The sequence below is a fragment of the Hemicordylus capensis genome, chromosome 1, assembly GCF_027244095.1.
Source record: "Hemicordylus capensis ecotype Gifberg chromosome 1, rHemCap1.1.pri, whole genome shotgun sequence".
NCBI classification, from domain to species: domain Eukaryota; kingdom Metazoa; phylum Chordata; class Lepidosauria; order Squamata; family Cordylidae; genus Hemicordylus; species Hemicordylus capensis.
Genome location: NC_069657.1, coordinates 180,358,831 through 180,384,554, shown reverse-complemented (window position 1 = coordinate 180,384,554; position 25,724 = coordinate 180,358,831). Strand labels below are relative to the sequence as shown.

Here is a 25,724-nt window from a genome sequence, read left to right as displayed (position 1 = left end):
TCCTCACAACAGCTCTGTAAGGTAGATCATTATTAATCCCATTTTACAGAGAAAGAAGACTTAAGATGCACCAACCTGCCTGCAGGTCAATAATTAAGCAAGAATTGAGGCCAGGCCTCCTAAGTTCAACAGGTTTTCTTTAATCTATTGGACTCCACTGGGCTTGAAGATACTGGGTGAGCATTTTAAAAAAACTCAGATCTCAAGATCATTGACTTTACCCCCCCCCCACAAAAGAACACGCTTTTGTGATGGCCTACTTGTAAAAATCTATTAGGGGAAACAATTATGTGTTGAGGAAGCACAGCTTACATGACCCATGTTTATCTTTTGTTTCCACTGTATAATATTGCCAATAATTTACTCTGTCTTTAGGTCATGGTGAGTAGAGCTTCATGGATCTGCAAGTAATTCATATGAATTCATGAAACCCATTTTCACAGATACTGTGGCCTACCTATAATGGTGTCCTTGGCCATATGCAAGCATTTCTGTGAAGCACGGTTACCCTCCTCTTCCCCGATTGTAGTGCCCCTTGTGCCAGGTCTGGTTGTTTCTAAAGCTTTTAGGGATAGATGATTGTGCTGCACAGAGGTTTAAGTGGTCCTCTAAACTTACACAGACACAAGCCTTGTTCTTTTTAGGTTACCACATTCTCTTTATGCACTGCCTGAACTCAAACATCCCATCAAAACTATGCTACAGGGAATTTAAAAATGCTTTGGCATGATGTTCAAATTGGCAATCCATGGTTTCCAGTTCGGGTGCAAGTGAGTTTCAAGGCTTGGGTTTTCTGAAGCAGGTAGGAGAGAATAAGCCGAGGTTGGTGGGTTTGGACATCACAACCAATCTCGGCATATCCTAACCTAGAAATTAAGTAGGCACTTGCACTGAGATGGGAGGCAGGAGTGCATGCTGCTGGAATTGAAAGAGGTCACGTGGAGCTTGGCTGCAACCTAAGTTCCATGCAATGTCTGAAAGCACCCTGTAAATACTAACTATAGTTGTTAATAAACCAGGATCAAACCATGGTTTGCTATTCTAGTTTGTTAACTAATTATAATTTATATGAACCTCAGTTTGGATAAAACAATAAACTGTTTATTCCAAAACACAAATGCAAGATTTACATAAAAGGTTTCAACTTCCTCCTGTCACATGTAAAGCAGGCTGCTGTTGACTATCCAACAATGTTTATGGCAGCCAAAAGTATATGGCCTTCTAAAAAAATCTGGTCTCCCTCACTTATTTATATTGTGGCCAATACTTATTTGGCAATTACTTTGTCTTTTCAGTGAGTTTTCTCAGTTATCATAGCACCTATACAGCAAGACAAATGCATGCAATTAATATTTATTGCTTTGGTGTAGTTTGGAGTCCCAACAAATATAACATGTTGGACCCCATGCCATCATCCCCTGCTAACTGAACAAAGAGACACCTTTTAAAGTGGTGATTCTCTTATACTTAGCAGGGAGAGAGCAACTGGCCCTAACCAGCCCCAGCACAGCATCCCTTTAGTGGCTGTTGCTGGTGTCTACCTTATGTTTCTTTTTAGATTGTGAGCCCTCTGGGGACAGGGAACTATCTTATTTATGCATTTTTCCCCCTATGTAAACTGCTTTGAGAATTTTATTGAAGAGTGGTATATAAATATTCATAGTATTATTATTATTATTAGTAGTATCAGCTTTACAATTTTATCATCATGATGAAACTTCCAAGATGCTTTTTATTGCTCTGTCCACAAATCACTTTGCCATAATGTTGCTAATTTTTTTTCTTTGGTTGTCTATTAAATTTCCAAATTGTCTATTTTCCTTGTATTGTCTATTAAATTTGTGATTTATTTATTTTTTACTGTGTTAGGCATCACAAGCTCCTCATTGTGAAGTGGGAAGGTGGGATACAAATACTGAAATAAAAACCAACAGCTGCAAGAATGCTGACATGGGAAGATAACAGGAAGCTCTGTGTTGCACCTCCTCATCGGAGAGAAGAAAAATAATTTTTAAATTGTTAGCCATTCGTTGCTACAATAATGTGCAAAAATGCACAGACTCTTCTATCACCAAATGGAGAATTCTGGTAATCTGAGCAACACAACATTTGGTCCTCATGCCTGATCTTCTGGATACTTTGCACAAATTTGTATCTCCAGTATTCGAGCACCAGTCATTAAGAAACACAGCAATATTCCATCTTTTTCCTCGCTATACAGGTATCTGAGAACTCTCGTGTCTCTCTCACCATCTGAGCCAGTCTTTGTCTTGCTTCTGGAGACAAGTTACTTTCGGTTAAAAAAAAAGTCATGTCATAACAAGAAAGCGATTATGGCGAAGACCAGCAAAAGAATACTAGCAGCCTGACTGCTGCTACCTGATGTCCTCCGAGCATGTACAACTGCAAATATAGCATTTGTATGATTCGTTGGTATGTCTACATTGCAGATCATCCCTTCGCAGCAGGAGACACATTCCTGTAGATTTTAAGAAACTTCATTATTATACAGAAATAGAGCCATCTCCTGATTACAGCAATTTTAATAAATCAATCACCATTTTATATGAAGAAAACAACACTTTAGAAGAAAAGAGCATTCTTTTGCTATAGGTAGCATACACACATGACGTTATAGGTGGATCAATTTTAGAAAAGACATTACTATGTGAAACAGAAGAGGCATTCCATTTTCTAGGGTGGCACCAGCCACTTGTGCTTTCTGTAGAGAACGTATTAAGTAATAACTGCCCAGTTAATTGTGGGCTCCTTTAAAATCAACAGTTTTTAATCAATTAATCCATCTGATTCATCAACTAAATGCTGCAGACTGATATAGCAACAGTTTCAATGTAGGCATTAGTTAAGGGGCTGAAAATGTATAATTGTCAAATAGAGGAAATGAACTGCAATGTGTATAATATTTTAAAACTGAGATTTATCCATTTATGCAACACTTTAAAGGTAAAGTGTGCTGTCGAGTCGATTTCAACTCTTGGTGCCCACAGAACCCTGTGGTTTTCTTTGGTAAAATACAGGAGGAATTTACCATTGCCTCCTTCCGCGCAATATGAGATGATACCTTTCAGCATCTTCCTATATTGCTGCTGCCTGATATAGGTCTTTCCCATAGTCTGGGAAACATACCAGTGGGGATTCGAACCGGCAACCTTCTGGTTGTTAGTCAAGCATTTCCCTGCTGTGCCACTTAAGGTGGCATGCAACACTTTATATGCTATGTATTCCCTGTCCTTAGCAGAGTAAGGAATAGTTCTGACATGGCAGAATTGAGACTATCACTTTGGATTACAGGTGATGGATTTTTAAAAACATATTACACAAAAACATGTTCCCTTATATAAAAAGCTCCTTGTTAGTACACCATGAAGGCAGAAGAGTGATGACTACCTCCCCCCACATATGCTTGTTTTGTTTTAGTAGGAGATTTTTATGAGTGGGAGCACTGAAAACCTGGATCCTGCCCCCATTGCTGCCTGAAGTTGTGCAATCCAGTTCACCATCTCAGATATCTACTATGGTATTTCATTCTACTGCACTGGAGACCACACATTTATGTCTCTATAGCTACACACACAATTTTCATAATAGTATACATGCACTATCTAGGTCAAAATGTATTAATCCACATGCAACTGTAATCAGTCTAATCACAGATGTCTGAAAGCCTGAACCTCAGCTCTCAGCAAAAGCACAACAGCATGGCAGCAAAACCACAAAGACTAAGGGCTTGCTTAGACTAAAGACTTCCATCTTATTTATTTGTTGTTTCTCCCTGAGCCATTTTTGGAAGACATAGAAATCGAATGAATGAATAAATAAATAAATAAATAAATGGGCCTCGTAATTGTAGCCTCATATCCCAGTGTTCTATGTATACTTTTTGTTTTTTTAAAAACAAACTACATAAAGTTCTACATACAGTTCTACATAAAGGTCACTCAAATTCTGAAAACCAAGCACATCTGCATATATACATTCTGGTGTTTTTAAAAATAACATATTCTGTGTTTGCTGGTTCCATGAGTACAGCAAAAAGCTATGCTGAGTGCTGGAGCCACAACCCTACTCCTAGAAACCTTACTAAGCCCCCGCCCCCCCACTCTCCAAACTAGCTCCCGAGATCATAAGGCAACATCCACACACTTTAATGCCTAAATCTGAAAGCACAAGGACTAGAAAAATTAAACAAGAAGTTGTTCTAGTAAGAACTAATCAGCCTACTTTTGTTTCACTGTCTCTACATCTGGTCTAAATTTGGTGCAAATTGAGGTCCACAAGTTAGATCCCTGGCACCTCATAGGAACATAGGAAGCTGCCATATACTGAGTCAGACCATTGGTCTATCTAGCTCAGTACTGTCTTCACAGACTGGCAGCGGCTTCTCCAAGGCTGCAGGTAGGAATCTCTTCCAGCCCTATCTTGGAGAAGCCAGGGAGGGAACTTGGAACCTTCTGCTCTTCCCAGAGTGGCTCCATCCCCTGACGGGAAGATCTTCCAGCGCTCACACTTCTAGTCTCATATTCATATGCAACCAGGGCAGACCCTGCTTAGCTAAGGGGACAAGTCATGCTTGCTACCACAAGACCAGCACTCCTCTCCACATGCACACCTCAAATGTGCATGTGTCTCCCATCGCAGATGTCCTCATTACAAACTGCACCACTGAGGTGTCCCTGTGTGTCACTCACTACAGCTGTTCCAAATTTGGTTCAAATCAGTTAGACAGTCCTCAAGTTAGTGCACTTGTGCCTCAAAAGTTTATGCATCTGCCATCTTGAACTGGGGTGGATGACATCATCACAATCTTTGCCATTTAGTTCTCCCTATATGTCCCTACAGCTGTAGCAAATTTGTTTCAAATTGATTAGACTGTCCACAAGTTAGCTCGCGTGTATCTCAAAGGTTTATGCTCCCGCCATCTTGAATCAGGCTGGATGACATCATCACAAACTGCACCACTGAGGTGTTCCTATGTGTTACTCACTACAACTGTACCTAATTTGGTTAAAATTGGTTAAACAGTCCACAAATTAGCCCACTTGCACCACAAATGTTCACGAGGCCACCATCTTGAATTGGAGTGGATGACATCATCACACACACCACACCATTTGGGCATCCCTATGTGTACCTAGAGCTGCAGCAAATTTGGTTCAAATCAGTTAGGCAGTTTACAAGTTAGCCCACTTGCGCCTCAAAAGTTTATGAGTCCTCCATTTTGGATCGGGGTTGATGACATCATCACACACTATGCCAATTTGGTTCATATTGGTCCAGGTACTGCAAAGCTGATACTGGGGGACACACATGGACGGCCACACGGCCACACACAGATAACTCCTAGTGATCTCATAAGCCTACTGGAAAGTAGGCTAAAAACAAAAGTGATTCTCGGGAAGCTGAACTGTGCTCCCAGAATTTTATATTTGTATTGTACTTGCATGGAATATACACAGCCTTGCTTGTAGTGTGCCAAGGTACACAAACCTATGCCATGCAGACCTGAAGAGACCACCTTGTATTACAGATTAGGTCATTCATTCATTTGGTCTTTGGCCCAAACACTTAATTACAGCCAGTACTTTTAACACGTCAACCTCTTAATGGAAGACAGTTGCAGACTAGTTTAATATTTTATAGGTAATCTACTACCCCTGGGCTCTCTTGCTTTAGGAGCTGTGGCTAATGGAAACTGAACGTTAATGTGCACATACATAAGTCTTACTATTCTGAGAAATGTAAGCAGGAAAGATAGTCTCAACCAGGTTACCATGGCATTAATTCCACATTGTATATTTAAAAATATCAATAGGTATAAAAGTTCCTTGATTTAAAATGCTTTTCCATTCAGCGAAGGGAATACTTACTCTATGGCCAGTTTCTCTATGGTGGCGGCAGCCAACAAAATGGCATTCTTCTCTGCTGGCACATTTTTTGGTGACTGAGGTGCTTCTTCCATGGCTGGTGAAGTGATGGACTGTCAAACAGTACTGTGTGTCTAAAGGAGCCAAGGAAGAAAATTCAAAACCAGGGTTGTTTCATTGTGATCACTGCGCCTCTTCTTTGCTGTTTTGTAGATATCACAACAGGCTACAAATTTACAGGAAGGAATGGCTGTTTCTTCTTGTCTTCACTTGCTTCCATATTGTTAACCTTATTACACTTTCCAATACTTTCTGACTTGTGTCTGAAAAGCTGACCTGGTGTTATTCATAAGTAATACACCTCCCCATCTCTGCCATAGACAGAGCCCAAAAGCTGGAAGCTTACTTCGGGACTTTTGATAGGCTCCTTCCCATCTTCTGAGATGTTTCAGGGAGCAAAATTAGGACATACATTTCTGTTCTTCCTTACAAGGTATGCCTGTAATATGCCTGCATATTAGCAGATCCCAATAAATCCCATTCAGTGCAGCTTTCCCTCAAGATAGTGGGAAAGGAGCTGAGGGTGTCTGCCTAACCCATCCTGCCTCCATCCCTTCCACACAACATCCAAGTAATGCCATCTGCATCTAAATGCATTTAGCAGGCCACATGACTGATAGAGAAGCACCCAGACGAGAAGACCAAGGTGAACTTCAACACCTTCCCACCATCCATTTTGTTTTCTAATTGCTGAAATACATGCAGTATTGAAAAACCACTAACTGGTGGCTAGATCCCACACTGCTGCTGTAATGTTCAAAGGTTTTCCTGCCATGTATAGAGCCAATTATGTCCTTCTCATAATTATCATCTGTGACATCAATGATCAAGTGGGGCAGACCCTGGCTTTCAGTTCTGCCCATTCTGGGCCTTGAAGCATTTCAGAAGCAGGATCAGAACAGCCACAAATAAGTGGCTTCTCTGTAACATATGAACATTGTGTTTCATATGGAAGTACAGAAAGGGACATTGGTTCTTACCAAGAGTTCTTTTTTACCATTGGTTCTTACCAAGAGTTCTTTTTACCAGGGATTGTAGTCCATCCTAGAGTGTGGGGTGTATTTCTGGGATAATCAGAGCAGACAGGAAGTAGTTTTCAAATTTTTTCCTAGCTTCCGGCATCAGAGGGCGCCACTCACCAGTTCCTCGACGTTAATCACTAAGAGAGCACATCAGCAACGACAGGATCTAGAGAGGCACATAGGTTGAGAGGCTGAGATTAGCAACACAATAGAGCTATAAAATACATAGGAAGGAAAATCTCAAAAGAGATTCACAAGTGATAAGGGAGGGCTTCCCTAACAACTGTATGCCCTGGGAGCCATGATCACCCCAAGTGGCGAACTCCCATCCCTTGTGTTAAACGTGAATTATGTACATCTGAGGGTGGGCCGGATGGACTACGATCCCTGGGGGAAAGAACTCATCACAGTAAGAACCAATGTTTATTTTCTCCCAGAGATCGTAGTCCATCCTAAAGAGTGGGACATGCCCAAGCTGAGACTGTTGGGAGGGAACGGATGTCCTCAGACCACCTGTTGGTGGACCCTGCATCTGAAGGAAGCCTGAGATGTCAGAAAGGAGGAGATGTTATAGTATTTAATAACAGGTGTAGTGGAAGACCACATGGCCACTCTGCAGATATCTGCGAGTGGCGTCCGAATTGAAAAAGCAGCCATAGTGGAGGTGCTATGGGCAGAATGCGCCATGATGTTGCCAGTACAGGGAAGTTAGATGCTTCGTAGGCGAGGACGATACACTTGCAGAGCCAGAAGGCCAAAACCAATTTCAAGGCTTTGGATCCCTGTGAGGAAGAGTGAAAAGAGACGAACAGTAAATCAGATCTGCAGAGAGGTTTGGTACATCGGAGGCAAGTCCTTAGGGCCCTGCCATGTGTTTTCCCTGGGGTGAGTAGGAGACAGGCAGAGGGATGGAATAACCATGTCCTGGATTCTGTGAAAGGTGGAATTGACTTTGGGTAGAAAGGTAGGGTCAACCCTAAGAATAACAGCATCTGATACAGTTCTTTCCATGATGATAGTGCTGCTAACTGTGAGACCCTGTGGGTCGAGGTGATGGCCACCATGGAAAGGGTTTTGTATGATACAAGTTTCAAGGGGACCATAGAAAGTGGTTCAAAGGGCGCTCTGGTTAGAGCGCTGAGGACTTTGTTCAAGTTACATGAAGGAAAACGGTGGATAGGAGGAGGTGCTATGTTTGATGCCCCTCAGAGGAACCAGGATATTTATTTATTTATTTATTTATTTATTCATTCATTCATTCATTCATTCATTCATCCATCACACTTGTATACTGTCCCAAACTTGCATCTCTGGGTGGTTCACAATGATATAAAACAGTTAAAAACACATATAAAACACACAAAAACAAATAAAAACTAACAATTTAGAAATCAGTCACAAAATTAAAACCCTTAAATTATCCAGAAGCTGAAAAAGCCTGAGTAAAATGATGGGTTTTTAAATATTTTAAAAAATTGTCAGAGATGGGGAGGATTGTATCTCAATAGGGAGTGCATTCCATAGTCCCAGGGCAGCAACTGAGAAGACCTGTCTCCGTGTGGCCTCTAGACGAACTGGCGGCAACTGGAGACGGACCTCCACAGACAACCACAATGGTCGGCGGGGCTCATAATGAAGGAGATATTCTCTCAAATACCCAGGGCCCAAGCCGTTTAGGGCTTTATAAGCCCTAATTCTGGGCCTACCAGAATTATAACAACTAGCACTTTATATTTTGCCCGGAAACCTATAGGCAGCCAGTGTAACTCCATCAGCAGAGATGTAATGTGGTCTCTCCGAGATGACCCAGAGACCAGCCTGGCTGCCACATTCTGAACCAACTGAAGTTTCCAGACTACATACAAAGGCAGCCCCACGTGCCTTTGAGGGTGGAGGTTCTTTGACCCATGTAAAGACAGATGGAGAACCGATGCTAAGGCTGAGGCTTGGCATTTCAGGGTGTTGGGGCATAGTTTCAGGTCAACGCCTGCTTGTAGGAATGCTGAGATTTCCAGCACTCCTGCCTTGAGGGGGTTGACTCATTTTCTGCTTGCCTAGCATGAGAAGGCTGTGCAAGTCATGTGGTAGATTCTGTTGATCAAGGGTCAGCGGGATTCCAAGATGGTATCCTGGGTGGCTCCAGAATATCCCTTGCGTGCTAATGACTTGCGCTCAACCTCCAGGCGCACAGTCAGAGCCACTTGGGATCAGGATGGAATATTGGCCCTTGGGACAGGAGGTCCAGACGAGAGCAAGGAAGAGCAGTGGACAAGTAGCTAGGGACATCATATCTGAGAACCACGGCTGGTGTGGCCAGTTAGGAGCTACCAGGATGAGCTCCTCTTTCCACAAGCATCTTTTTTACCACCCTGGGGATGATGGCCGTAGGGGAAAAGGCATAGACGAGCCCGGGGCGGGGTGGAGTTGGCTGTGAGTGCATTTATTGCTTCTACCCCTCTGGCCTGGAAGCGGGAGAAGAAGTGAGGAAGACAATGGTTGATTGGAGAAGCAAAAAGGTCCACCTGTGGCGTCCCGAGGATTGAAGTTAGGTGTAGGAAAACTTGATGGAGATACTACTCTGCTGGGTCTACCGCTTTGCGACTGAGCCAGTCCACCTGGACATTGGCTACTCCTTGGCAATGCTCTGCTAAGATGGAGGCTATGTTGATCTCCACCCATCAAAAGAGAAGGTCTGTTTCCCCATGAGTGATCTGGACCTGGTGCCGCCCTGATGGTTTATGTGTGACTTCGTGGTCACATTGTTGGTCTGGATGAGGACATGCTGGCCTGCGATGAGAGGAAGAAAATGTATGAGGGCCAGGCGTGCTTCTCGTAGTTCTAACCAGTTGATGTTGTGGGATCTTTCGCTGTAGGACCATCAACCTTGTGCAAACCGGTTGGAGCAGTGGGCACCCCAGCCTGTCAGGTCGGCATCCATTGTGATAACTATTCTTTGTGGTTCCAAAAAGGGAAGTCCCTTGGCAGTCATCTGGGAGAGCCACCACCTAAAGGAGTGTTTGACCTTCTGTGGAAGAAGAATATTCAGGTGCGTACAGGTCAGGATCGTGTCCTGAAGTGGAAGGATGAACCATTGCAGGGGGCGGGAGTGCCACCTTGCCCAAGGGGTGCACTCCAGGCAGGCAATCATGGACCCTAGGACCTGGGATAGTAGCATCAGGTCTGCGGAAGAGTGGTGGAGCAGAGGACGGGTCAAAGAATCCAGTTTTTCCCTCCTCTCTGAGGAAGACTAAGGCTTGGTTGGTGTCAAGGACAGTGCCCAAAAGTTGAATGACTTTGGATGGTCATAAGTGACTCTTTGCTTAATTGATCAGAAAGCCATGTTGGTTGAGGCACTGAATGGTGGTCCTCTGTTCCGTTTGGGCCTGGTTCACAGAAGGAGATCAGATCAGGACATCGTCAAGCTAAAGGTACTGGTGGATGCTGGAGAGGCAGAGGTGGGCAACCAGCAAGACGAGGGTCTTTGTAAAAAAAACCCAGAGTGGAAGGCAGGCCAAAGAGAAGGGTGAGATATTGGTAGTGCTCTCCATCATAGCAAAAGCAGATAATCTTTCTGTGTGACAGATAAATGGGTATGTGTTCTGCTTCCGGCATCCCCACCATGATGTTAGAGGTGGGGGTGAGGCTATGAGGAGGGTCAGTCTGAGGGGACCCGAGAGCTCCACATGCTTTTGCTGGAGCAAGCTCCTGCTTTCTGAAAGGAGACTCTCCGAGAGGGAGCCCTGGAGCATGTCCCCAATCTGAGAAGGATCCATTTGTAGGAACCCAGTGGGGGGAAGGTAGAAATGAAAGAGAACAAACTTCGAAGAAGGAGCCCAATTTCGCTGAATAGCAAACTGAAAAAGGAAATTTTGGTAACAATTTAAATAACTGAATCAAAGTGGCTCCCTTCCCCCTCTTGCACAATCTGGGAGGGGGAAAGGGGGACAAGCAGAAAACAGAAGTGGGAGGAGAGTTAGGACTCAGATCTGCAAAGCACAAATGTTGAGCTCTCTAGGTGGAGTTGCTGCCCTGAGCGAGACGGGAAAGGAACTAGCGAGTGGTGTCCCCCAGCGCCAGAAGCTAGAAAAAATGAAAACTACTTCCTGTCTGCTCTGAGTATGCCTGATATACAACCCACTCTTTAGGATGGACTATGATCTCTGGGGGCAAAGAATGTTTCTTGTAATACTCCCTCTTTTACGTTTAAGAATGAATTCCTAAAAAATCAGTCCAGAAAAACAGCTGTGCGCTCAAAAATAATCAGAACATTGGAATGTTAATCCTCCTTAATCACCTGATGTTTATGATACGGGGCAGTTAATAGATAGGCCAAGTCACATGCTCTTCAATATCTTACTACTCCCCACACACTTACTCTGAGGACACCATTTATCTTCAGCCCATCTGTTACAGTTGTAATTGTCAACAACACTGTCACAAGTAAAACACTTGAAGCTGCTTGGAAATGGAGTAGCTTTAAAATAAAACAAAAAGAATGGGGGGGGGAGTTAAATCATTGCAAAATCTCAAATATCTTACTGTTATGACCTCAAATTGCTCACCTTGCACTGTTAAGCCCTATGTTGAAAGAAGCAAGCAGCAGTAAACCTGGTTAAATTTTGAATTAGTCTCCTTAGTTGGATTTTCAACATGCACCACAGTGGGAGACTGGACTGTGTGTGTGCCTAAAATCCATGTGAGGGGTCTTTCAGAAACAAAGGCCCCACACCAGCAAACTACAAACAGCATCGTTTGATGCAGGGAAGCAGGTACCAGCAGTGGTTGCACACTGCTTTGTGGGACACCAATCTACACCACATACATTTTGTAGCAGTTCAGACACAGGGCTTGTCCTGTGCATGTAATGAACACGCTACGGCAGGGGGGCAATAAGCTCTCCCTCATGCACTGTATGCACTTTCAAATGTATGCCTTCAGTGTATATGTGTGTGCATAATTGTACACATGTGGAGAGCACTCCACACGATCAGGAACCCTAAAAAAGTAGGGTTCCCAGGCACATGGGAGTGGGTCCTAAGATGCTCTGACCCAAATGGAAAGCACTTCCATTCATTGGGGGGGGGGATGGGGCACACATTCTGCTGATCTTTTCTTCCCTCTGCAGCCCTCAGCATCCTCCAAAGCTCAGAATCAGATTTTTGGGTGGGGGCTGCTGTGATGATAAAGGAGTTGGGAAGTTCGCCTGTGAGCTTTTTTCTGCTGGTGCTCCTTTTGAGTCTCCCCACAGAGCACTCCTTACACTTGCACATGTGTAGACTCATTGCAGACATTCATTTGAACACACATACAGTGGTGTGGGGCAGAGTCTGCCATCTCGTGCAATACAGGCATTCATTATAGGTGCACGGAGAAGCGCTGTTGTCCGAACAAGGCTTAGGGCATGTGGAGGACTTGGCTCTCTTTAATCTGGTACAATTTTCAGAATGGCAATATTATGATAATGTTATGAGTACCAGAGCTGATTAAGCAGACCAGTTGCCTGTTACAGGTGGCTCAAATCAGCACTGAGCTACAAGACACAAGCGTAGGCATACCTTGGATGCAAAGCACCCCTTGCCTCCTATGGTTCTGCATCCACACAACAGGGCAACAAATCGGGGGGGGGGGACGACACACACAATACTCAGTGGATACAAAACCTCCACATAATATGTACACAAAAAAGCATGCAAAAAACATACAAAATGCATATTTTAAAAAAGGTGTGATAACTTAATCAGATGAACATGCAGGTGCACTTTTCAAACCATTAATCAAGAGTTCCACCTAATAATTAACCACCACAGGAGACAATCAAATCAACATTTTGCTTTTAGCGCTCTCTCTCTCTCTCTCTATATATATATATATAGAGAGAGAGAGAGAGAGAGAGAGAGAGGGTTGAGAGAAACTCAACATTTATTTACTGACATCCAACAAAATGGTAATGGGGTACTTACGGTCTATTGGAAGTCTCACATTATAGAAATTGATGTTCTTGGCCAGAATCCAGTTGCCTGACATTATGAGGATCTGAACAAAGGCAACAGCCAACATGTGACAGAGCAAAGGCATGCTGTAATTACACAGCATAGACCAATACTCTTTCACCTGAAAAGGGGGGAAAGCATATCATTAATACAGCCATAAAGAACTAGGAATGTGATTACACATGGCATAATATTTGTAGTGCGTTATTCACAACCAACATTGCTAGCACTGCTGGTGCCAGTGAGGACCATACACGAAATAAACCAAGACACCAACCCTACAAAGCTAAGTGGCTACTGCCTTCTGCTGGCCCTGGTTGTGACATACAGTACAGGATTGTTAATACTGTGAACTATAGCAAAAGTCCAAGTACAGCAGACAGCAGTTGTGGCAGGACAGAGAGAAGAAAGAAAGAGCTTGCACAAGAAGCTGGAAGCTTGGATAAAATACTGCTTAGAAATCAAGTGCAACCCAAACTTCAGTTGCTATTTTCAACTATACTTATATAAATTACTAGAGCTGTCATTCTTATACACAATTTTTCTAGTAGTTTATGGTACACACACAAGATTACCTCTATTTAGATCAATTAATCCTGAGTACAATACTACAATGAATTGGTTTAATATTCAGAATCACTACCCCACATAAAGGAAAAAGAAAGGTTGTGCATTGTGCCGTTGAGTCGGTGCTGACTCCTGGTGACCACACAGCCATGTGGTTTTCTTGGTAGAATATAGGAGTGGTTTACCATTGCCTTCTCCCGTGCAATATGAGATGATGCCTTTCAGCATCTTTCTATATCACTGCTGCCCAATATAGGAGTTTCCCATTTTCTGGGAAACACACTAGTGGGGATTTGAACCAACAGCCTCCTGCTTTCTAGGCAGATTGCTTCCCTGCTGCACCATGAAATCTACCCTTTCACTGCCTGGATTATAAGTAAGTAGAAAGAGAGGATATACTATGTGAAGCTGAACTTGCATATGCAGATTATCACCATGCATTTCCTGGTCGTATTGAACCCAAGTTAAATATTCTCAAATAAAGATGGAGAGCAAGTCTGTTTTTAAGTGCAAGCAAAAATTGTGCATGAAAAAAACTGGCAGGTTAGTTTATACCTGGCTTCATATATACAGTCAGCTGGCTTGTGTAACCTACACCAAAATTGTTGGTTGGTTGTGCATTGGATATCTAATGATGCCCAACCAAACTGGACTTGACAGCTTGATCATACTTTGGGGGCTGCAGTAGTGCTGGGCCATGCCGTACCATTCTTTGTTCAAAAGTGCATCATACACCACACTACCTTCTCACAATTTTAGCTGCACAAGAATACAGGAAATACTGTGCATTACGATTACAGGAATTACTTTGAGGGCAAGAACACCAAGTCCTATGCACAAGCACATGTTCCCATATCTACATACAAAATTTCCTCTATTAAATGCGAATGGTCTCTTTTTAAGTGGTAACGTACCACGTGGTCATCTGTCTAAGCCAATGGCCTCTACTTCCCTGCAAGCAGTGAGATTTGTCCCTTTCTGTGCTGTCATAGATTTCTGACCCAGTGCAGACACACAGTAAAAACTTTCCACACCACTTGGCATGACATTATAGACGACCAGCTGAGTAGTTAAAATGTAAATACCTGATCCAATTGTTTTACTTAAGGATGAATTAAACATTAATGTTTAAAGTTTTTTTATCTGCCTACTTTGTATTGCTGGTCAGAGATCGAAATAAAACAGAACAGAACAGAACTGAACTGAACTAGTTAAAATGTACACTACTGGCTAACTGGGTGTCTGTATTCATCCTACACCTAAAACATACAGAGGCAGATCATTATCAACTAGACCAGGCAAGGTTTTCAAAGGCTATTCAAAGGTTTGAAGTATTTTAAGAGCTAGTTTACCCCTCTACCTTGCTTCAGTTGATTATTAGGGATAAATGGTTGTAAATCCAAATGGCAGTAAACAAAATAATAATGCACAGATCTATGGAGACACTAAATGAACCTGCTGAATGTTATGTCAACACAACATGAAGTGTCTGATACTAAGACGTGAAGGACCACTATTCATAGTCACCACTAGGTGGCATGTGATAAAGTTAGATCTGTGTCCCGTCCCTGTCCCCCGCCCCACACATGTTTTTTGGTAATTCAAGACACTGCAGTTTAGTGAATAATGATGCAGGGAACAAGCTTATAGAACTGTTGTCACTCAACATGCACAAAAGAATTCAAGACACATCATTTGCTAATGCATTTTGGTCATCACAAATATGGGAGAAAAAGATTTCATACAAAAGCTCAGATGACTCAGTACAGTATAAAAAGAACACAGCATTGCAGCTCAAAGTAGATGAGCACAGCACAGCATACCACATTTTGCCTCAGTTTTTCTAAGACATACATACATACATACAACCCTATGAATGTAAATTGTTTATCTTCATCAGATACCAAAAGAATGACGACAGAATCTTGAGCTGCATAATACCCTCCTCAGAGAGGAGAGCTGGTCTTGTGGTAGCAAGCATGACTTGTCCCCTTAGCTAAGCAGGGTATGCCCTGGTTGCATACGAATAGGAGACTTGATGTGTGAGCACTGTAAGATATTCCTCTCTAGGAAAGGAGCCGTTCTGGAAAGAGCATCAGAAGGTTCCAAGTTCCCTCCCTGGCTTCTCCAAGATAGGGCTGAGAGAAATTCCTGCCTGCAACCTTGGAGAGGCCACTGCCAGTCTGTGAAGACAATGCTGAGCTTGATAGACCAATGGTCTGACTCAGGATATGGCAGCTTCATATGAAGAACCCATGTGTGTAAACACTTAGCAGCATACACACATACAGAAATCCTTCCAGTAAGTGATAGCAGACTGAGTCCAACTTGTCATGCCCCTCAAACAATCTCCTCATACCAATATTTGTTGAAGACGCTTGGTTGTTCATACAGCTCCTCCAGCTCATACTCTAGAGCAGGGGTAGGCAACCTTGCAATTGGGGGTGGGGGGTGGCAGCTGTAGTTCAGCAACAGCTGGGGAGCCAAGGTTGCCAACCCCTGCTCTAGAGTAGAGCTCTGCCTTGGTTCTACTGCTGGGGAATGACAGGACTCTGCTGCGGAACAACAAGGAGAAAACAGAACTTTCTTCAAAGCAGTTGAAGGGGAACAGCTGCATGCTATGCACTATTAAAAATGAAAAATAGCTCATAAGACTCATGTTGGGAATGAAACACAGCCACATCTCTCTCTCTATCACACACACACACACACACACACACACACACACACACACACACACACACGTAGTGTCACAGGGAGCCTTCTGTGTGAGTGGCAGTGGCAGTATTTGTGATGGTGCCCAATAAGAAGGTCAAGAAGTAGATTAAATAATCCTTTCATCACGTTGGGTTTACCCCCTACCATGGTAAGGAATTTGTCAAAGGATGCTACCTAGTCTAGTTGCTGTGGTGCAAACCACTTCCTATGTGCAGACCAGCACCAGGTTATTTGAGGAGGCACACTGTCCATTAAAAATATTGTCTGCAAAGATCTCCATATTATTTTTTGCTTTACAGCTTATTTATCTGTAATAATCATCTGAAATGAGACAGGAGTAGTAAACTAGGCATTGAAATAGTCTAAGCCATTTAACAGCCTATGAAAACCTTGCCTTGACAATGCTGCAGCCCACAGACTTGGCTTCCCTCAATTCACACACCTTTCTTTCTGTTTTGTCTCAAAATAGTTCCATACTCGTCAAGCAAAGAACCTTGCATCTCAATCTTGTATACTTTTATTTAAAATATTTATACCCTGCCCCTCCAGCATACTGTTGCTATTTACAAAAGCTGGACTAGCAGGCTCGTTTCTGTTTGTTCTGTGAGGGCGGAGTGCTGAAAGCCTTCAATGCAGGGCTTATCTGCCACAGGAAAGCAAAAATCTTTTATGTAAAGTGTGAAGAACTCAACTTGCTGCAATGCCCAACTACTGACATTGCCAGTAAATGAAACCTAAAACTTCACCTGCACCTTAGGCAAGCCTTTCCCTGTAGACCTCGCTGCTTCAGCACAAAAAGCTTCAGGCAAAGCAAAACACGTGCAGAGGATCATCAGGTGGAATTATAACCTCCAGAATAATATCATTTGCTGTTATGCCAGAGCAGGTTCTTCTGTTACCTTTGCAACATGAGATGTCATCCCTGAGTGGCTGTGATCACATACAACTACTCCAGGAAGCAGCACTGCACCTTCAGTCACCTATAATTGAGCAGATGGGTTCAAAGAACCCGGGCCCTCAGCTCCTGAGGGCCCCCCACTCCACCTCTCCCTATTTTCTTCATTCTCTCCCTCACTCCAAGGGGCCACCAGGAAGAGGGGCAAACAAAGGCCCCCTCTCCCCTAGCTACACCCCTGCCTTCAGTGCTGCCAGGGTAATGGAAGAAGCCTCTGGCCCCAGGGAATGATCACATATTGTTATTCCTCCCCATACCAACTTTGGTTTTTTCAGAAGGTTGAGCAAGGGCTTTCGCCTTAACTTGGTAGTGTGGCAAGGAACCGCTTGATCTGAAGATAGCTATCTGTCCAGATGTGCACAGTACATTCGTCACTAAAATTATGTATGTCTCTGTGCATCCTAACTCCTAAGGTACTTTCAGTGCCTTGTCTGCATCCGAGATTAAAAAAAAAATTACAATTTTGTATAAAGTAATTCCTCCCAAAAATCATCCTCCAAAGTATTTTTCCAGTGCAATTTCAGTTAATTCACTAATTGACTTGAACAAGGTGAACAGGAGATTCCCATACTCAAATCAAACACTTGACAAGAAACATGGTTATCACTGCCTAGTATTATACACCTATTCGCTGACCTCATTCCAATGATCTTTGTGTTGCAAACCTAAAGTAATACACTTGTATGCTTTTCCACAAATTTCAGTGTGGCAAAGAAAAAGTACATGGGACTACAGAAGCAGCTTTTTAGTCCACTAACCAAGAGTTCATGCAGCATGCTGAATCCATGCAGCAGTTGGTGGGGGGGCGTGAAGTGGGAGGAAGTTCCATATAGCAGGGCTTTTCAGAGTTTCAAGACTTAAGTTTGGATTCTTAAGACTCAGGGCCCTCAGGGGATGATGGGAGCTATAGTCCAACAACATCTGGGGAATAAAGTTTGAGAACCCCTCACCTAGGGCTCACCCATCCAAGAGTCCTCAAAGAACTCAAATGTGAAATTGCCGACCTCTTTGCCAAAATATTTAACTTATCCCTGAAATCGGGCTCTGTACCAGAGGACTGGAGAGTAGCAAATGTAACACCGATTTTCAAAAAGGGATCCAGGGGCAATCTGGGAAATTACAGGCCAGTTAGCCTAACGTCCGTTCCAGGCAAATTGATGGAAAACATCCTCAAGGATAAAATTGTAAAGCACCTAGAAGAACAAGCCCTGCTGGGAGTGAGCCAGCATGGCTTCCGCAAAGGTAAATCTTGCCTCACCAACCTTTTGGACTTCTTTGAGAGTGTCAACGAGTGTGTGGATCAAGGTGATCCAGTTGACATAGTCTACCTGGACTTCCAAAAAGCTTTCGACAAAGTTCCTCATCAAAGACTCCTGAGCAAACTTAGCAGTCATGGGATAAAGGGACAAGTACATGTGTGGATTGCTAACTGGTTGAAAGACAGGAAACAGAGGGTAGGTATAAATGGAGAGTTTTCACAATGGAGGGAAGAAGTGGGGTCCCCCAGGGATCTGTACTGGGACCGGTGCTTTTTAATTTATTCATCAATGATCTAGAAGCAGGGCTAAGCAGCGATGTGGCCAAATTTGCAGATGATACCAAACTCTTCCGGGTAGTGAAATCCCAAACGGATTGTGAGCAGCTCCAAAAGGATCTCTCCAAACTGGGGGAGTGGGCAACAAAATGGCAAATGCGGTTCAGTGTTAGCAAGTGTAAAGTGATGCACATTGGGACGAAAAACCCCAACTTCAAGTATATGCTGATGGGATCCGAGCTGTCGGTGACGGACCAGGAGAGGGATCTTGGGTTGTGGTGGACAGCTCGTTGAAAGTGCCAACTCAATGTGCGGCAGCTGTGAAAAAGGCCAATTCCATGCTAGGGATCATTAGGAAAGGGATTGAAAATAAAACGGCTAACATTATAATGCCCTCATACAAAACTATGGTGCAACCACACTTGGAGTACTGCGTACAATTCTGGTCACCACATCTTAAAAAGGACATTGTTGAACTGGAGAAGGTACAGAAGAGGGCAACCAAGATGATCAGGGGCCTAGAGCACCTTTCTTATGAGGCAAGACTACAACACCTGGTGCTTTTTAGTTTAGAAAAAAGACGACTGCAGGGAGACATGATAGAGGTCTATAAAATCATACATGGTGTGGAGAAAGTGGAGAGATTCTTTTCCCTCTCACACAGCACTAGAACCAGGGGTCACTCCATGAAATTGATTGCCAGGAGGTCTAGTACCAAAAAACAGAAGTACTTTTTCACACAACGCGTGATCCAATTGTGGAACTCTCTGCCACAGGACGTGGTGACAGCCAACAACCTAGATGGCTTTAAGAGGGGTTTGGATGACTTCATGGAGGAGAGGTCTATCAATGGCTACTAGTCAGAGGGCTGTGGGCCACCTCCAGCCTCAAGGGCAGGGTGCCTCTGAGTACCAGTTGCAGGGAAGTAATGGCAGGAGAGAGGGCACACCCTCAACTCCTGTCTGTGGCTTCCAGCGGCATCTGGTCGGTCACTGTGTGAAACAGGATGCTGGACTAGATGGGCCGTGGGCCTGATCCAGCAGGGCTGTTCTTATGTTCTTAGGGCCTATATGCCAACTGACTTCTCATTCCTCAGTACCATGCAGTTGCACACATGTAAACTCCATCCTTTGAAAAGTCCTGTATTTGTGACGTGCATCACAAACATGCATCAATGATATCTGAACTGTAGTAGTTGTTTCATGTAGAAAAATCATGCCTACAAGCTGCAAACTGAGTGATAACCATGTTATTGTTTGTTTGTTTTCACACAAATAAATGTTATAACTGTCTTGTGTAAGAAGGCCATATGAAAGACACATACAGTGGTCCCTCGACTTAAGTAATTAATCCGTTCCGAACGCACGTTCGGAGGTCGAAATTTTCGTAAGTCGAAGAGTGCACCACGGAGGTCTGGAAACATTTGTAAGTCGAGGAAACCGCATCTAAAAATGCGTAGGTCGAGTAAGCTGAATCTAAACCGGCAACTACTTCCGGTCTTTTTTGTCGCTCGTAACTCGAAAACATCGGATGTCGAGTAGTTCGTAGGTCGAGGGACCACTGTAATCAAATATTGGCCCACATTCTTCTTTCACAACATGCATTTATTTTTTAACTAGCAGGTGAGGCCTGTCAAACAGGGCATGAAGAAGAATTTGGAGCCAATATTCTGTTTGTGCAAATCAAATCATGCACAGGAATTGAAGTTTTCGGGTACATGAAGCCTGGATTTAAAGCCATTAAGTGCATGAATCCACATCATTCCATGTGCTAGGGACCCTGCTCCAGAATATTACCCATCTAGTAGTTAGACATTCTCTGCTTAAATACACTAATGAGGAATGCATAGCTAATAGCTCTTGTATACACAGGGTGCTTAATCTAAATTTTCCCAACCCCAGATTACATATTAAAAGGCAACCAAGTTAATAAATCTTCTGGTAAACTCCCCACCTCTCAAACATTTACCTTGCTAGATGCACTAAAGGAAAACCAGTCTGAATATTTCCAGTGGCTTTTTGCCCACCATCCACGGCTTCATTAATCTAATTGTTTTTGCATGCTAAATGATGTGCAACAGCCCATGGAAGTATCTGCTACACAATGCCAACTGAACAAATGCACAAATGCCAGTTGTTCTTGGAAGCTATCATTTGTTGCAAATGAAAAATTATAACAATCCAGGCAGTTTCAGCTACTATTTGTAATTAAAACTCTAAAATGGAGTCACTGACCGTGAAATCTACCGTCTTGTTTTATATAAGATTGACTATCAGTCACACAAAAAGCATACAGCAGAAGCAACTGGCCTTAGTGTGCTGGAATGTAACCAAAGCATTAGATCAACTTTTTTCCCCAGTTTGTTGCACATGACTCCTTTCTTTATTACATAATGCAAAATATAAAGGTAAAGTGTGCCGTCAAGTCAATTTCGACTCCTGGCGCCCACAGAGCCCTGTGGTTTTCTTTGGTAGAATACAGGAGGAGTCTACCGTTGCTTCCTCCCGCACAATATGAGATGATGCCTTTCAGCATCTTCCTATATTGCTGCTGCCCAGTATAGTGGCAGCGGGGATTCAAACCGGCAACCTTCGGCTTGTTAGTCAAAATATAGGACCTGTAAAACAAATAGAAGAAATATACAGGTATGACACTTGAAGAGATTGATTGATTGATTCTGGCATGAGTCTCCATAACCATCAGTTTGCTCTAGTAAGGTTGAATCCATGTACACATGTACTGACATACCCTAAAAGCAAGCCTTTCTACTGCTGAATGACTTGCTTCTATGTACGATTTCAGCCAGGGATGTGTAAGCCCCTAAAAATGATTTGGATTTATGAACATAAGCATTAAATGCTAGTTAGGAGTGTTTCAAACAGTGGAGAAGCCAAAAAGTGAAGTGCACATATCTATCTATCTATCTATCTTATATACCGCCCTTACAAAAAATGTTCAGGGCGGTTAAATCAAAATAAAAACAATTAAAATCAATTAACAGTTAATATCAAAACTATAAAAAACAGCATAAAACTAATTAACAGTGAAAACATTTAAACAGTTAAAAAACTCTGGAGAACCAGGCTGAACACTTACAACAGTTAAAAACAATGTACAACAAATTAGAAACCCTGGAAGGCCAGGCTCTCCTGAAAGGCAGCAATGAATTCAGATTACAGATTTACCCTATCAGGTAATAGGGAGATGTATGCACTTCACTGGCAGGCACCTTGAAGGAGGTCAGGTGGTGGGGTGAGGGCTCACTATTGCTACCTTGCAAATACTTTTGGTTGATGGTTCTGACAACCCAGGGTTAGGTATTCACAGCTGGATCCAGTGGTGCTCCTGTTTGCCCAGGAACACTTCCCAGCAGCTTCATCTGGTACGCCAGCTGCATTCCTTCCTGGAACAGAACAGGCCACAGTAATTCATGCCATTCCCCAGTTTCAAAGAGGAGAGCATCGCTCAGTGGAAGAGCACAGGCTATGCATGCAGAAGGTCCCAAATTCAATTCCTGGCATCTCCCGGTACAACTGGGAAGGAATCCCGGGGGCTTTTTCAGACAGTGACTTTACTTTGGGAGGGTGAATGGACGTTCAATTGGCCAGATGTACCCCAAAGTCTGTGCAATATTTCAGAAAGCACTTCAAACATGATTCAGGTTTTTCCCTCTGTATTGGAACCTAGCCCAATTTATGTCCACTTTTTTGCACTGGAGTATCCATTATGCCCCAAACTCACCATAAAGCCTTGCGGTAAACCTACGTAAAGCCTGCTGTCTGTAAAGGCTCCTGGAGAGCTAATACTGAGCTATAAGAGTCTCACTCAGTTTAAGGCAGCTTGCCTATGCCTCAGTTATGACCAAAGTTGATTATTGTAATGTAGCTATGTGGTGCTACCTTGGAAGAATGTTTGGATACTTCCATTGGTGCAGAATGCAGCAAGCTCGACTGCTGTTTGGAGGACCAAGTGCTGGTCTTAACGTTAATGCCCTGAATGATCACCTTCCTCCCATACAAACCTACCCAAGTGTTCTGTTCAGCAACGGAGACCCCTGCATACTCTCCCTCACATCCTGAGTGCAATGGAGATGGGGACACAGCACATAAGAAGAGCCCTGCTGGATCAGGCCCATCTAGTCCAGCATCCTGTTTCACACAGTGGCCCACCAGATGCCGCTGGAAGCCATAGGCAGGAGTTGAGGGCATGCCCTCTCTCCTGCTGTTATTCCCCTGCAACTGGTACTCAGAGGCATCCTGCCTTTGCAGCTGGAAGTGGCCTATAGCCCTCTGACTAGTAGCCATTGATAGACCTCTCCTCCATGAACCTCCTCTCCAAATAGGTCTGTGTGTGTACCTCTCTGCCTGTCTTTCAGTGGGTGCCCAAAATTTGGCTTTTGGGGGAAAGCCTTCGGGCTTTTAGAGTGGCCTAAGGAAGATTTTGGCTACAGTTATTATCCTGGGGCCAGTTCACACACCATCACCAGCCTCATCAGGTGATCAGAGCAAGATTGAACCAAGAACGTACCTGCCCTGACATCACTGTAGTGCAGGATGTCCCAACATACAGTTTTGGATTCAGAGTCCAAAATCCTGGGTCTCAAAGCATGTGCAGAGAGGTGAAAGGGATGAAACCCACTCACATGGTTAAAGAATGTGCTGATAGTGCACCAGAACATCCTGCAGTGACATCAGGGTAGGTGCGCTCTGGGCACAACCCCATCCTGCTCACATGTTTGTTTGTTTGTTTAACTTGTATACCACTCAAACTTTTGTCTCTGGGCGGTTAATGTTGGGGCTGGTGTCCATCTGAACCAGTCCAAGGTTAAGAATCTGGTTTTATTTTCTGCATTTATTTATAGTTAAATTTATGAAAGGTAGTACAGCCATCTCTCCTAAGGTGATTTACAGGGTTAAAATACAACACTGATATCCATAATATCATGACAAAACAAGAAAAAATGATTGATTGAATGGTTTTTAAGTTGCAGAAAGGCAAAAAATCAATAAACCCAGTCCCAAGTGGGGTTATTATAAGACTTCAAATGGGGTTATCTGAAATGCAAACTCTCTCCACTCAAAATGTCTGGTTTGGATCAGGTCTAGTTCCTGCCACTCCTGCCAACACCCAAGCCCTCCCTGCCATTCTCCCCTTCCACCTTCCTAATTTGTTTTTAAAGGAACTTTACCTTGGAGAAGGGATACATACGAGGTTGCCTTATACAGAGTCAGACCACTGGCCAATCTAGCTCAGGATTGTCGACACTGATTAGACAGTGGCTCTCGGGGTTTCCGGTTGGGGGTCTTTCCCAACACTACCTGGAGGTGCCAGGGACTGGATCTCAAAATTGATGGATTCGAAGAATGTGTCTACGCCTGAGCTACAGCCACTGAGATATGGCTTCAGGTAGGCATACAGTGGGCAGGAGCTTGGCCAGGCCTTTCTTAGCCGGAAATACGCAGAGAATGGGACTTTTCACCCCATTGTGTTTTTCAATGGTTCCAATCAAACACTAAAAAAAACACCCTTGAAGTGTGTGTGTTCGTGGGGGGAGGATTGTTTTTGTTTGTTTTAGTGTTCCACACAAATGCTTGAAAAACCCAAATAGTTTGTGGGGAGAGGTGGTATGCTCCATTCTACCACTTCATTGGTAGCAGGCATAGATCCAGCCTGCGGTATCGCCTTAGCAGGCACTCGCAAAACTCTCTTGTCCTCAGCCTTTCAATCATGTACATAATTTTCAAGCCAGTCTTTCTTGATCAAACGATTACCTCGAAGCCAAGCCATATTCTTTATTGGTATTCATTTATTATTTCTCTGTGTAAACCGCCCTGAGTCCTTTTTGGAAGAGTGGTATAGAAATCAATCAATCAATCAATCAAATAATATTAATTATACTGAAATATTAAAGGGGGTGAACAGAACAATTGATTTTGTACAATAAAAACACCCTATGTGGACACAGAAAATGCAAACCCTCTTTTCCCCAGCTCCCCTTACAATTTCAGATGACACACCTGTGCTACAGAAAGACTTCTTTGTTCCCTCTCATTCCTCTATCTCTCCCCCTTCTGTGCATTTCTTTCTTCAAGCTTGTTCCTTTTTTACTGCCTCTGATTACTCCTCTTTTTGCAACTAACCAGACCTCCTTGGGGGGCTGCCCGACAACTTTCATTACATACCATGTAAATACATTGTTTTTCCTTTCTATGACCAACATGCCATACAGCTCTGAACTGAGCTAAACACTCTTAAGCATTGCATTAACTGCTCACTCTATAGACAGAGGTTAGAACATTATCTCCCCTCTGTGATTTAACCATTTGCCTCCCAAGATGGGAGGGTGGAAATGCATATTTGCCTCCCAAGTTAGGAGTGAGGAAATGTGTGCTAACAGCTGGAATTAAAGTATATATTCAATATATAAAACTTAGTACAACCTTCTTTCGGCTAAACTGAATTTGTACTTGTGCTCAATTGAAAGAGGCGCCGTATTCCTTAGCAGTTGCTTCGAAGGCGTGGAGAACACCGATTGCTGCTGAACACATTGCAGTGCAATGAGCTCACTGCACCAGCTGGGACTTGTGCTGCAATTCACAGAGACAACACTCCCCTGTACATGCCTGAGTGTTCCCTTTGTGGATGTGCTTCTTTTCCATTGGACAGCCAATGAGCCAGTCCATGCTGAAAGCTCTTCTGCCATCCCCCATCAGGAGTCCACAGCAGCAGCACTGAATAGGAAGGAATAAGCAGCAAACCTTAATGCCGTAATGCTGTGCAAGGGCAATGATTTGTGAAAGCATGGTTTGCAAAAGCCAGGTTTGCTAAGATTAGAGGTTTAGTATCCTGTTTAATTATTTGTCTCTCCACAAAGCTAGAGGTGGCTTCACATATTTGGCATGAAGATCGGTCCCCGGGTGTTTTGTGCAAATCCAACAAAGTCCAGATCACAAGCCTTCTGCTGAACAATGATAACCAACATTTGAAGTTGGC

At 43.4% G+C, this 25,724-nt stretch overlaps 1 protein-coding gene across 8 annotated transcripts in view; it reads right to left on the bottom strand.

The window, feature by feature from the left end:
• Window positions 1-1,085: 1,085 nt before the first annotated feature.
• LYPD6B (LY6/PLAUR domain containing 6B) overlaps window positions 1,086-25,724 on the bottom strand; it is a 115,733-nt gene continuing 91,094 nt past the window's right edge. For 6 of the 8 annotated variants that reach the window (XM_053257612.1, XM_053257600.1, XM_053257601.1 and 3 more), the window contains exons 2-5: window positions 12,928-13,078; window positions 11,343-11,441; window positions 5,889-6,019; window positions 1,086-2,479 (exon numbers count right to left, since the gene is read on the bottom strand). In XM_053257612.1, coding sequence (XP_053113587.1) covers window positions 2,315-2,479; window positions 5,889-6,019; window positions 11,343-11,441; window positions 12,928-13,060 — 528 coding nt within the window. In that variant the 5' untranslated portion in view covers window positions 13,061-13,078 and the 3' untranslated portion in view covers window positions 1,086-2,314. Of the gene's footprint in view, window positions 2,480-5,888; window positions 6,020-11,342; window positions 11,442-12,927; window positions 13,079-21,960; window positions 21,996-25,724 lie in introns of those variants that run through there. The other 2 variants (XM_053257622.1, XM_053257630.1) reach the window with 2 other exon arrangements.